The sequence below is a fragment of the Haemorhous mexicanus genome, chromosome 3 (genome assembly GCF_027477595.1).
Source record: "Haemorhous mexicanus isolate bHaeMex1 chromosome 3, bHaeMex1.pri, whole genome shotgun sequence".
In the NCBI taxonomy this organism is placed as follows: domain Eukaryota; kingdom Metazoa; phylum Chordata; class Aves; order Passeriformes; family Fringillidae; genus Haemorhous; species Haemorhous mexicanus.
In genome coordinates, this window is record NC_082343.1 from 60685135 (window position 1) to 60698854 (window position 13720).

General features: G+C 39.2%; 1 protein-coding gene across 13 annotated transcripts in view; it reads left to right on the top strand.

Moving 5' to 3' along the window:
- Positions 1–7171, top strand: part of AHI1 (Abelson helper integration site 1) — a 145110-nt gene extending 137939 nt beyond the window's left edge. For 12 of the 13 annotated variants that reach the window (XM_059842031.1, XM_059842034.1, XM_059842033.1 and 9 more), the window contains 3 exons: positions 2300–2379; positions 3529–3597; positions 6008–7171. In XM_059842031.1, the coding sequence (XP_059698014.1) occupies positions 2300–2379; positions 3529–3597; positions 6008–6242 (384 nt within the window). In that variant the 3' untranslated portion in view covers positions 6243–7171. The remainder of the gene's footprint in view (positions 1–2299; positions 2380–3528; positions 3598–6007) is intronic. The other variant, XM_059842024.1, reaches the window with a different exon arrangement.
- The last annotated feature ends 6549 nt before the right edge of the window (positions 7172–13720 follow it).

The following is a 13720-nucleotide window of genomic DNA, read 5'->3' on the forward strand; positions in this document are numbered from 1 at the left end:
GAATTAGAACATGGCAACAAAATTGAACACCATTAGTGGCACTGTACAAATAAGCTCATTTTTTGTACTGTGTTCAGCATTTGTTCTTGTGAACAGAAAAATATTCAGAAGTGTCTGAAACGTTAAGGTGTTTTTCTTTAAGGCAAACATTGCCCTAATGATGCTATATTAATATTTAAGCTCTGCAGTCTGTAGGAGTGTCTGGCTCACACCATGCCTGTTCCAGCACCGGCTTTACTGCATCCTAGTACAGAGGCAGTGATGATAGTGCAGAGCTGTTTGGAGCTTCCTGGGAGATTTGCCCATGCATAACAAATGATTGAGAGGTTTAGAAATTGACAAAGCTGAGATCAACAGCCTCCTCAACTCCTCCATATTCCAGCCTTCCCTGGCTTTCTCCTGACATTGACATGTCCTTAGTGAGTTCCCAATGTGTTACCACACCTCCTTTGTCAAAGATCTGCATGTTTTCCCAGCCTCCACTTCTTCCTCCTGATGCTTCATCCCCTTGTTTCACCAGCTCCTGCACTGCCTCCTTGCATCTGCCACTGATCCCCTTGTTTCTTCAGTACTGCTACTTCTTACATCACTAGGATGGGAAAAGAAGGTCAAGGAGTAGGCTGAGAGGCACACGAAGGTGTGTGGGACAGACAAAAGGAGGTCGTGGCAGCGATATCTGATTCATAAAGATCTAGACTCTAGTTCCTCCTTTGTTACATGCTTGAAAGTTTGTAGGAATGAAAAAAAAAGGTCATAAACAGTACTGGAGAGTGTTGGGAGTCTGTCTTCACAGACCTAGGAATTCTCATGAGTTGCCATGTGAAATGAACAGCTATCTGAATGTCTCCAATTGGGTGCTCTTCTTTCCTTGGCTACTCATACTAAAAAGCTGTGCTTCAATATATGAAAGGCCATGTGATGAGTTCTTTTTAAAGCAGATCATAAGAATTTTCAGTTAAGCAGCTTAGTTTAGTGAATAGTTTAAACTTCTAACTAAAAAAAAGGATAATTTTCTGTGTTTAGGTGTGTGAAAGTATTAAAAATCGTAGTGTATTTTTTATAAGAGGTCAGTCTTCTGTAGCAGCACTTCAGGGAATTCTACAGTTCTTTGGAATGGTTCATATTTTATTATAGTAATTGTATAGTGGGAAGATTCTGTAATATTCGCTCAAAAATGTGGGTAAAATGGTTCAACATCATTCACACAGGATTTTCTGAAAAAATCTTGTTTTCGCTGTGAGAAGAATGAATTAATGATTGTATGTATGGCAAGGAACCACAAGGTTATAAATGCTGAAGGAAGTATTAATTACTTGGAGTCATTCCCTTTACAACACTCCCTTGTATTTTCCATATCAGTGGTATTATATTTCCTTCTTTTGTGTTTACTTTTACCATTGACTTAGTCTCAAGTTTATTACTGTATTAACAAGGATTTTGTGTGTGAAATAGATGATTTTTCTTCCTAGCCCTGCTAGTACTACATCATTGTATTCTAGTAGGCTGACTTTTATCTAAACTAATCCAGCAATCTGTGTTTTTACAGCAGACTAATTCTAATGACTAATGTTTGAACATGGTTGTTGTGTGCAGTGTAAATGTATGAATTCAGTAAGTCAATGGGAGCTTGATCCTGTTTATTTTAAGTCAGCAGAAAAGTAATATTAAACTAATAGAATAATATGTCCCTGAAGACTCAGGAAGGGCATTCACATTTCCTTATGGGAATTCTTCTATTACGTTTGAGACCTGTTAGAATTAGGTTTATTTGTAGAGGGAGCAAGTTGTACGGAGACCCTCTAATTACTTTGGAAGGGAGAGAATCTGCTTTTCCAGAGTTGGGGAATCTTTTTAGCCCTGAACTACAGAGTAACCTGGAGTGATTTGAACTGCTTTTGAATGAAACTTGCAAGATTAAAAAATACACGTTTTTCTTGTGAGAACGATGCAATAAGAAGGCTTTATAGCATTCTGCTTTTTTACTTGAAGAAGCGCAAATAACAATTCTTTTAAAACAATGTGTATTTTAAGCTGGCTTCAAGCAGATTCCTAACCTCTTGTTTCTACATATACCTGAAAACTGTCTTTTATTTGCAAGCAGCCTTTTTTTTTTATAGCAGGGCACTGTTTCCTTGTTTGTAACCACATAGGAGTTAACATTTTATGGCTGATAGACATTCTTTTTCAAACGAGGTATATTCTCTCCTTATTCAGGAAGCTGGTGGGTTTTCTATGCACATGTGTTGGCCCCGTTGTCTGTTGTCTTTTTACCTTCCTGCTTTTATTGTCTCTTTTACAGATGTCACCAGTCACCAGTAAGTCAGGGGACCTGCAATTTACCTCCAAACATGACACAGATAGAGACTCACCCGCAACACAGTAAGCAAGAAATGCTTAAAACAATTTGCAGTCTTATTCCTACAACTGTTGTTTGAAAGCTGTGAGAAATGTTGGAATGGTTGATTTTTTTTTTTCAAGCAAAACAAGAAGTTAGCTTTAGGGTGATCAGTGGGAGAGTGCTTCACACCCAAAATGTGAAGGAAATAACAGTTCATGTACATATGCACATCCCCAGAAGAGCAAGGACTGTAATGTACATGGCAATCAAAACTCAGTGTTACGTGGTTGCTCACTGGCATCTCTTAGCTATGTATTAGGATTTATTGCTGCAGACTGAAAGCTATTTTTACACCTTCTAAAAGTTAATTAATGTAAATTCCAAAAGGTTTTCACCTTCTAAAAAGAATGCCAGCAGCACCTTTGATGATGACACTTGCGTTTCTTAAAAATTGTAGCTCTCTGTTTTGTGAAAGCTGTAAGCAGATTAGATCTCAGCATTTTGAACTGGAGCTTCCACAATATCTTTCGCTTTTGCAACCATTTTTGCTTCAAAAATTGATATCTGAAAATGCTTCCCATGTTTGCCATTGTATCTGTCACCTAAGCAAGGTTATTTCACTGATCATTTTCCAGACCGGTTCCCTCCTCGTATAAATAATCTACATTATGCTGTAAATGCAGATACATACCTCATTTGAACCTGCCTTTTCAGGTATGTATCTACATTTATAGCATGATGTAGATTATTTAGATTATGTAGATTATTAGTAGATACAAAATCTGAATTTTGTATCTCCAGCTGTATCTTGATTTGAAAATAAACGGTGAGTGGAAAGTTTAACCCTCAAGCACGATGAGGAGTGAGCTGTGCAACTACACATTGACAGAATTCAGTGTTGAATTTTGGACACAACTATTCTAGTAGTATATTCATTAAGGAAGGAAATGCCTTAAAAGCACAGTTACTGTGACAGTTGACACAGTCTGTTAGAAGTGGGTATCAAAAATTTGAGATAACTCAACTCCATTGGTAGGACTTCAGAAAACAGTTATTTTGAGTGACCTTTCCAGGCCATCCACTGAAAAATGTGGCACCACAGATTTAAAATGTGGAATCACAAATGATTTAGGAAGATTCAAGAATTTAGAATCATACCAAATACAAATTTTCATTTTAATTGAAACTAGGGCTATCCTGAGAAGATGTCACACTGAAGGAATGGAGCCCAAAAATTACTTCAGTTATATTTCAGAAAGGTGAGAGAAGACACCTACGTGCTTGAATCACTGGAATGTGCTCCCTCATTCTGAACCATAGGGAGCAGGAGCATCATGGAGATTCCAGTCTGAAATCATGCATGCTCCATGACATAGCACTTCACAGCAGTGACCACATGGACCAGGTTTTTTTCAGAAAAGACTACAAGCCTGTTGCCTTATTTTGAAGCTAGAAAAGAATCCTCTGACACTGCTGATGCTACTAGTGTGAAAAACTGTCAATATTTCTTTTTATAGGTACTTACACAGCACACATCAGATAATAAAACAGCTCAGAAACAGGGCTGCCTATTTTTCATGAAAACTCTCACTTTACTTTTACCAAAAACATGACCTGCCAGGACTCTAGTTTTCTTGGTCACTGCAGTCAATGTGTCTTGAAATATCCTTAAAAATTTACATACATGCCAATGTTGCCATCTTAACTGGAAAAGGTTTATATTTCAGCATCCAACAGCAATATCAACATGACTTGAGATCCAGTCCAGTCTGTACTTAAATACTTGCTCCACCTAAAACATGCTGTTGTTTTCCAGTTTTCTGTGAAAATACGCTTAATATTCATGTCACATTGATGTATATGATATGAAATTTATTTACTGCATAATTCCTAAGAATCAAGTGGTTGTCAAGTACACACTTTCAGTATGGAGGAGTGAAACTTTAATACCTGCACAACTTGCTAAGCCAAATGAATGTTTACTGGTTTGCTTATTGGAATAGTATTGTTCACTACAGCCACAATACCTGCTGTAAAAGAACATGAACGACGAGTCCTTATGAAATGTCTGTTTTTTGAGAATTTCTGGGTAGAAAATAAGGTTTTGCAATAGTAAAACAAAATTTATACAAGATGGTAGTAGACTTTTATCTTAGCCAAGCAGTTCACATGTCTTCTGCAGACTTTAGAAGAAATAGAGAAATTACGCTAAGTGATTTTAATCTAAGTTTTGATACATCATCACATCTGATGTTCAAATAATAAAAAGATGAAAACTGCTTCTCAAAATTAGAGTAGCTTTATATTGGAAATAGTATAGTAACCTTACCCTTCAAATAGTAATGATTAGCTGCTGCTTGTCAGCACAGCCAGTATGTCCTTAGGCATGTTCCCATTGTATGGTTTCCTTGAGATGCACTAGGTACTGCTCTGCGTAAATTTACACAAGACCCAGCTGAACACTGGGTTTGGTACATTGGCACTTACAACACTGAATAATTATGACTCTGTAGCCCAGTTTCCTCATGCAGCAGTACTCTTTAAATTGTTCTAGGAATCCTAGCACAGAGGGTCTTAGACTCTCAAACTTTTTCCTTAGGATGTTCCAGTACTAGAGCTGCAGCAATCCACATATTCATGAGTATACAGTTTAGCTTTAAAAAAAGTTCCAACTGCAGGCAGATATTCATCAGTTCATTAGCGAGGCTGATGTGTAAACATTTTCATCTGTAAAACCTGATTACATTAGGACAGTATCATCAACAGTGCAGCACTTGTAACACCATTTTTGTGGAAAAGACATACATTACATTCTTCAGTATTGATTCATGCCTTTGCTTATGTGTTTCAGCAGCACTAAACAGTTCAGGTCATAAACCAAGACCTGTTGTGCTGGGCACAATACAAATTTTGAGCAAAGACAGTACCTTCCTTTGAAAGATTAGAGTCAAAGTATTGTTCTGTATTTATAGTTAAAAGTTACATATTTATAGTCGAAGTTACAACTTCTGCCAAGAGTGGGAATTCATGGTGAAAGTGGTGTAACATCTGCATAATCCCTGCTATCATGTGCAAGACCAGTTAGAGGCATCAGCTTTAACACAGGAGCTTGGCCAATCCTTTTGGCACTGTATGAAGGCTGATAAGCAGAAATAAATAGACATCACAGCGATTTCTGATTCTGTCCTTGTTCAGGTATATTAAAATGGAAAAACTAATCTTGGGCACTTTGACTGCGTGTCTTACTCTTGTTGCATAAATAAACCAGGAATCTCTCCCTGATTGTAAGTATTTTGGTGTCTGAGCTTAGGAAGGTGGAAAAAAAACAAGTGCAATTGCTTTTATGAGAGGAGGAGACTGGTAATTTGTATTTTTTAATTACATCTGTTGTCTGTTGATCAAGATGAGCTGATTTTTAAGATCATGAGCAGTTCTTTTCAAAGCAATGCTATGATAAAAAGTAGACTAGTGGAGTGGTCTCATATTTTGTCTTCATGGTTTTTCTGTCTTTGTTCTGCTGTGGAACAGTAGTTTTTGTAGTTGTTTCAGCATTGTGCTCAAGAGGACAGGCAGACAATTGCTCTAACACATCAGCTGTAGGTGGAAAAAGCTCTAAATTTGGGCTAACTTTGTGTTTCTTTTACTCTTTTTATATCCACCTTCCTCTAGAGGTACAAAGAAAAAGAAGAAAAGGATACAAAGGAATGAGAGAGAAAATCAGCACAACTTAATGAGCGTCGATACTCCTCTGTCATCAGTTACAACTAATGGTGTTGAAAACGAACCTGCATCCCGTGGGGTGGAATTGAAGAAGAAGAAAAAGGCAGCGAGAGGCTCAAACTTGAGCACAAGTGGAAGGACAAATATTGCCTTTGAGCTCGAGCACCATGACACAGAGGCGTAATTTATTTCTGAATACTGTGGCGATGTTCATTACATGCGTGGAAGGCTGCAATTATGATCTCTCTTCCAGGAGTAACAACAAACAAATAAATTAAAGCACTTAAATATGCAAAATGTTACCAGTTGTGACTTATCAATAGTGCAAACCTGTTTTGGATGACTTTTGCCCTGGCTTCCTTGAAATCAACAGAACTTGAAGGTTCAGCTCCTCACTGGACTGGAAAAGAACTGAAACTGTCAAATACAATGTTTCCTAATTTGATATCTGATTAAACTGTCACTTAGGCATTTGTGTAGACTGTAGATCAATCTATTGAAAGCAAAGAATCAAGTGAAAAAGTGTGATCTAGAGCAAAATATGCCCAACCACTACATAAGTTGTTATAGTAGCATTTTAAAGCGTGCTGTGAGTTAAATAGAAGAGTGTTCAGAATGGTAAAATACCAAAAGAGTGCTGACATTAAGGTGTACCTGAAAACACAAGCTTTCAAAAAATATTTTCCTGACATCCAATACATGTTTGGACTGCATTTTGCAGCTCTGAAGGGAGTTATGGAGTAACTACCTATGCAACTGCACTGTCTTCAGTAGGGCTACTAGTTCTTATCAAAATTAATTAGTGTTGCAAATTCCAGGCAGTTGTATTTTTCAAATGAAGTGTGCTGCACACAGTAAAGATTCATTGCAGTTTTGTCAGAGTTCCTGGCTGCTTTGGCAGCAGTCATGCCAAATATACTTTCTTTTGTCTGGATGAAATATTTCATATCCTACTATGCTGTTTGTTTTACTTGTAGTCCTTATTCACTTGTAAGCATCGTTACTCTATTTTTTTACTTGAGTATTATTTTGTGAACTTTCACTAATGACTTCACTAATTATCTATGATGTTAAATAATTTATGTTTTATATTAAACAAAACACTTTCTATCAGTTAGTGTTGGTATTTTTTCTGGCTGATGATGTCCAGTTTATTTTTACTCTGCTAGGAAATTCTTTCTCCTCCCCCTCTGAAGCAATAAATAACATAAAATTAGAAAGCCCTTATTTAGTAGACAGGGCACTTGATTCCATTAAAAAAAGAAGTGAAAATAACAATGCTGGGCACTGATGTGTGAAATGCACCCAGATGCAGAGGACTAGTTGCTGTATATTGTAATATCTTCCTTGCACATGTTTTGAAGCCAGAAAAATCTGTAAACTTTTTTTCTTTTGAGTAAAGCACAGCAGCAAATCCTCTCTTTTTGCCCCACTGGTAGCTGCTACTTGCCAGCAGTCCTAACTTTGCTCTGCCTGGAGTGTGTGCATGAAGCCTTGCCCTAAATGGGGTTTGCATGTGTGTACTGGAAACTTAGTAATGTCTCTTTCCCCAGTCAGAGGTGGTGTAAAATTACCTCAGTCCTGGGGCTACCTGGTTCTGTCCAGGCTCCCCACCTCTTATGTCCCTGCAGTGCGTTCCAGCTCATCATCCTCTGTGACATGTGGCATTTAGAGATTTTATAATGGGGAAAAATCTCGACATCTTACATTTCTTAAAATGTCCTGGGTCACATTTAAAACAAGGGCAGAGCGTGACATCAGGCTCCACATCAGGGAGAGCTGAGCAGCAGCCAAGATCTGGGAGCTCATTGGAAAGCATTGTAAAATGTTAATTTGCCATTGTCGACACTGAAGACAGAAATAACACTTCAGATAAACACCACGGAGAGATGGTAGTTCTAATCAAAGGCACAGCACCTCCTTTCATGCTTGCGAACTAGGGCTCCAATTATGTTCACTGCTCTGAAGCTGAATAGAGCTGCTTTGCCACACTTTCCAAATTGAGAGGAGAGGCAGCAGTAGTGTCTTCCAAGGCACAGTTCCAAATAACAATTAAGCAGAAGGAATCAGATAAGAGCCAAACATGAAAATGCAGGAGTTGAAAATAAACTTTTCATAATGTTTTCTCGTAATTGCAATAGCTTTTGGTTTGCTTCTATAATTTTTTTTTCTTCCCTACCACATGGTTGGTTAGAGACTTCTTTTCCTTTATACACAGTGTCACTGTGGTGCTAGTTTTCTGCATTCATTTCACAGAAGAGGAACAAAAATATCTGAAATTTAAAAAGGTTTATGATCCTTTAGTATTAAAATTAGAACCTTCACCCTAAAATCTCTTTAACAAATTATGAGCGTGGCACAGTGGCAAAGACAGTTTTTACCTTTTGTTCAAAAATATGGTTGATGCATTCATTTTTAGAAGAACTGCTTTTTGGTATTAGTAGAGTTTTTATTCTTCAAACATTGCTGTTGGGATTTTAAATTTACAAAAAAAGGGTAAAACTTTTAAACGCTTTAGTGTTTTAAAAGGAAGTTTTTAATTAAAAAACTATATGATGCTTCTTGTTTCTGTGTTAATGCAACCTACATATTTTCTAAAATAACTTTACAGTGAATATATTGCATATTTGCTGAATATTGTTTAAGTACTTAGAGGACTTAAATTTCAGCAGAAGAAAAGAATTCCAGAAGGATTCAGATTGCTTACTGAAAATTTTCCTTTTTTATTACATGAAGCATTACGGTGTCCTGCAAAATTGCTCTCTGAGCCATGATATGTGAATTAAAATGCAAGAATTATTAAAGTCTCTGTGAGACTTCCTTAGAGGGTGACACGAGTTCATTGCTGGAACAAACCTGATAAAATGTTGCTTTAAAAAGTGTGAATATTAGATATTTATAGCCGCCTGGCAATAGCAGCATCGTGGGTCTTTCATTGTTCTGGTGTTTGTAGGTTTTGTGAGTGTGTGGTTCCACTGTAGAGTGGCTATTATATTTTTATGATAGAGCAGAGATATTGAGAACTGTGTGTAAATCAGCAATGCAGAAGAAAATGTGCGGCCGTGTTTTTCCTGTGTTTCCCAATAGCCATCAAATTGCATTTCGTTTTTTCCTTAAAATCATTTGAGGAACAGACATCATAAAACATAGTAAGTGTATTTGTAGCATCACTTAATTCAGAAGGCAGTAGGGGATGGATCACAGTCAAACAAGGGCTAACGAGAACACAGAGGAACATGACAACCGAAAGTCTCTGTTGACTAGTGAACTAAATCTGCCGGCTGGACGCAATTGTCTGACGGAGAATTGAATGTCAGGATCATTTAGGGTTAACAATGGCCCATTGCAAGCAAAAGCAGACAGCTATGAAAAATAGCCGGCATGGTAGTCATTCTGCAGGGACCGTGGATGCAAACTTGATAATGAGGCACTTCATTCACTACATCCTTCTGCTCTAATTACTCAGGTGAATAGGAAATACTTCGTTGAAGGCGGGAACAGACTAGAGCAAAAACACTTGTTTGGTAAACACAAAGAGTGACGGGGTTTTTTAATGATCCTGTTCCAGCACGTATGAAATTAGTATGTATGCAGTGCAACCTATTTTATGGATGTGGAAATTGGGAGGGGATAGAAATATTTACTGACTAGTGGAGGGAGGCCAGGAAGATTCATGTAAAGATTGGTACTCCAGGGTTTTTCCTTTAGCATTTTGTCCAGTGCCCATACAGAATATTGCAAACAAACTGACTTTTTTTAAGTACACCTGCACTTGTAAAAATATACTGTGTTAGTTCAGTCAAGGGGGTTTAGTGCTTGGAGTTTAGCATACATGCTTTAGGAACAAAACTGCTGCATGTAGGGAATAGAAACAAGAGGAGGTCTGAGAGGGGGAAATAAGCAACTTGAGAAGAAAGCTGCTGCTTGGGGGAGACTAACAAGAATGTGGCAATTAGAAATTGGAACTTCAGAAGAAGGAACAGAAGATAGCATGTAGGTGTGTTATAGCAGATCTTTGGTTGCTTCAGTCATGTTTTTTAGACTTTAGAAATTCAGATATTTAACCACTTCACTTTTTAAAACATTTGTTTTGTGCCATTTACAGAAACTTTTGGGATGAACTCTCGGAACCTATGAGCAACATTCTGTGTCCCCCCAGTAAGTCTTAGCTCTCTGGTGTTCTAACTCTGAGCTACAGCCTACGGAGTTCCATGTAGTCTGACTTGCAGAGCTGTTAGGAGAGATGAAGCTTTCATTCCCCGATTTGTGGTACAGGTTTTCAGGAGGCACCTTTGTTGTTGTCCATTGCAATAGGCACCTCTGCCTTGATTCAGTCCTCTCCAGCCTCTTCATCTGGTGCAAAACAGCTGCAGCGGAGATTGGAACTTCAAGAATCAAGCTGCTCTTTCAAACATTTAATGTCATAGGATCCCTTTCTTATGTGTAGATGTGTTCTGCTCATAGTGGTTTTGACAAGAGTTTTGTCTTTTGTTCATCTACTGTGTGCAGGTTGCTAGCTGCCTTCCCCTTCAGAAGGGTTTGTTTACCAGCTCTGGGGTGTTTGTGTAGAGTGCCAGTCCTGCAAGCTGCTCAGAGTAGAGGGACCTCTATACTCAAAGCTCCAGTAAAATCAGCAAGGAACGGGGTTTGAGCCACAACATCATGGCTGAAATTAGTGTATTCTAATTTTAAAGGCTGGGAAAACATTTTCTCTCTTGCACTCATAGATGTCAGCTCTGCATTTCATACAAAACTTCATCCACCTGATTGTTTGTGAGGACTTTGTCAAGCCAAATGAATTTTCGGTGTGTTTGGCTGTGACAAGCACGTTTACAAGTCCCGTGTAATGCTCAAATTCAAACAATCAGCAGAAACTGCAGATGCCACTTTTAGCGGAAAAAAAGTTTCCACACCGGTAAAGCAATATCAGTAAAATCTATGCTCTGAGCAGACTTCAAATTTTTGTTGCATTTATATCGCCTGCAAAGGCAGGGAGTATAATAAACTAGTGTGTAGCAGCTGTAAATTTTCTGAGGATTTATCTAACCACAAATACATCGAAATGGGGAAATAGGTCTATATTAAACTGTGCAAGATGCTGCTGGAACTCAGCCACTTCTGCAACATCCTGTAATTAATTTATTATGACAGGTCTGGCAAACTGAAACACCCAATACCCTTGCGACAGACTGTTATGATATAGCTGTTTGAAAGCTCTGTAGTCACATAAAATGCAGGTATTAAAGGAAAAAGAAGAAAAGGTAGCCCAGTGTTATTTTTCTGTTATGTAGAAATTTTTCACCAGACTCACATTCACCAGCATCCTGGAGTGCACATGGCAGACTCAGTACCTCTGCCTGCACTAGCTGGGAAGGAAATTGTTGCAGAATATATTGGCTTAGATCCTACTGTTCTGGAATCAGAAGGAGAGTTAATGAAGTTCCATGGACGTGTTCGACTGAGGGACCTCTTTTCACACATTTTCTGAGTCAGCGCAGGCCTAGCCATGTCTTTTGGTGATGAAGTTAATAAGAGGAGCTGAGACATTCAGTGGTGGTTTAACTTTCTTCTTGGTCAGTCCATATTTGTTTTACTGCCCATTTTTAAGACTCTTGGTTTCGTTAAACAATAGTGAAAGAGTTCCAATGAAATTGTCTGTGAGTTGCAAAAAGAATTAGTACAGATTCCTCACAAATCAGTTTTTTAATGTCTCTAGTTCCTACAGAGGTGACAAGAACAGGTTGTCCTTGCATTCAGCTGCTTATCCTAAGTTCATTGCCTCAGTTCTCAGGTAAAATAAATACTGAATTTCATCTTTTTCTGGAGGTTCTCTTCAATGTTGAACATCCTGCTATTAATCCACAGCTAAACGTAGCTAATTCAGCACTGTGCAGTGGTGTAATTTGAAGAAAATCCTCTTTCTCCGCTCCCAAATTTTTGGTAAGTAGAATAGGCTGGTTTGCTCCCTTGCTTGCACTGCATGTCTTCAAGTGCACAGGTTAAGCCTTTGCATATCCATTGCTGTCGGTGAGCTGTGCAGAGTACATACAAGTAGTTATCATCACCAAGTTTTACTCACTTGGCAGTGCTGGTTTTTTATGGACCATAATCATTCCTTTAGTTTCACCTCAACATTTTTATTTTGCAATTGCATCATCAGCCTGCTTTCTTTCAGTGTATGTCATCAGGATTTTGACATCTTTGTACAGACACTGTATAAAGCAACTTTATGTTGTGTTCTGCATTCATTTTCGAGCTTGATGGGGATATACAATCATGAATGTAATAGTGACATCAGCCCGAGGTTCATTAAAAGAAATGCCATCCAAAGCCAAGCTTGAGCAGGCTGCATAAGCCTATAATAAGCTTATACGGGGTTGGTTAATCCCCATTGTTGTTTAGTATAATGTCATAATAAAAAAGTGACATCAGGGAAAGGGCAGAAGGGGCAGTAAATGTGCTCTGCAGTGTGGCCAAGTGCTCCTGACATCCCTCCTCCTTAAGCAACAGCATGGGCAGAGCTGAGCAGGTCCAGGTTGCATTGGAGGGTGACTGAAAGTGGCTCTTCTGTTACCTGAGACAGAGCTACAGAGCCATGAGCATCCCAGGGTGGCTTTCCTTGGTGATGCACTCTGGGTGTGTGCAGGCACGCAGAAGGTGTGGAGCAACACGTGGCCCTGCACTGGCTTGCTTCCCAGGGATACAGCTTCATTGGACCTTGCAGGCCCTGTTCTCCACGGGAAACATCCCGGAATCAGGACTCCCAGTTTAGACCCCAAAGGTTTTAATTTGTTGCCTGCATCCAAAGGCTTGGATGAGAAGGAGGTGGGCTGCCCTTAGGGTCAGCAAGGGCACCCAGGGCACCCTCCTCAGGAGCTGGTACTGAGCAGGGCCAGGGCTGGGGCTTCCTGCTCCCCAGGGATGAGTGCCAGTCACCAAGCCAGCACTGGGAAGGAGGGAGGAGGCTCTGGGCGACACTTTTGCCTCACACTTGGTTGAAGTGGTAGCTGCAATTGTCTTTCCTTGCTGTTCTTTCAGACAGGGTTAGATTTTCTCTGAAAGCAGAAAAAGCCCTCAATGGCAGCTCTTTGAGTTCAGTGTCTCTGGCATTTTGCCCTTTGTACTCTTTGTTAACACAGCAGGATGGGTTTTCAAGTCATGTTTGGGAACCTGGGCACCTGGCTCTTGCTGAGACTAACTTGAGGCAGTGTTTTTGATATCAGTTTGTGGGACAAGAGTTAGAGACTTGGCTGCCTCCAGTTAGATCCCTGAGTAGCCTGAATTCACAAGGAAAAAGATTGCCTGATAATTCTGAGGTTCTGCTCATTGGTCAGGTTCTGGGCTGGAGGAAGAGACCATGTGTAGACATGGTCTAAGATACAATTTCCTGATGGTTTGTGCAATCATCCAGCAACAGCTGCATTCAGTTTGCTTCATCAGGAGAGTTGATATTTTTAACAATGCTTAGCATTGATTGTTTTTTCATGCCAGTGAAACGGAAGGTGACACAGAACAAGTAATGCTGACAGCCATTACCAACATCACTATCCACAAAGATTTCTCCTGGGCCATGATAACTAGAAGAAGAAAGCTGTAAGACTCAAATATCTTCCCGCCTAAATGTACATACAAGGCCTGCCACCAAAGGTGATAAACCTAATA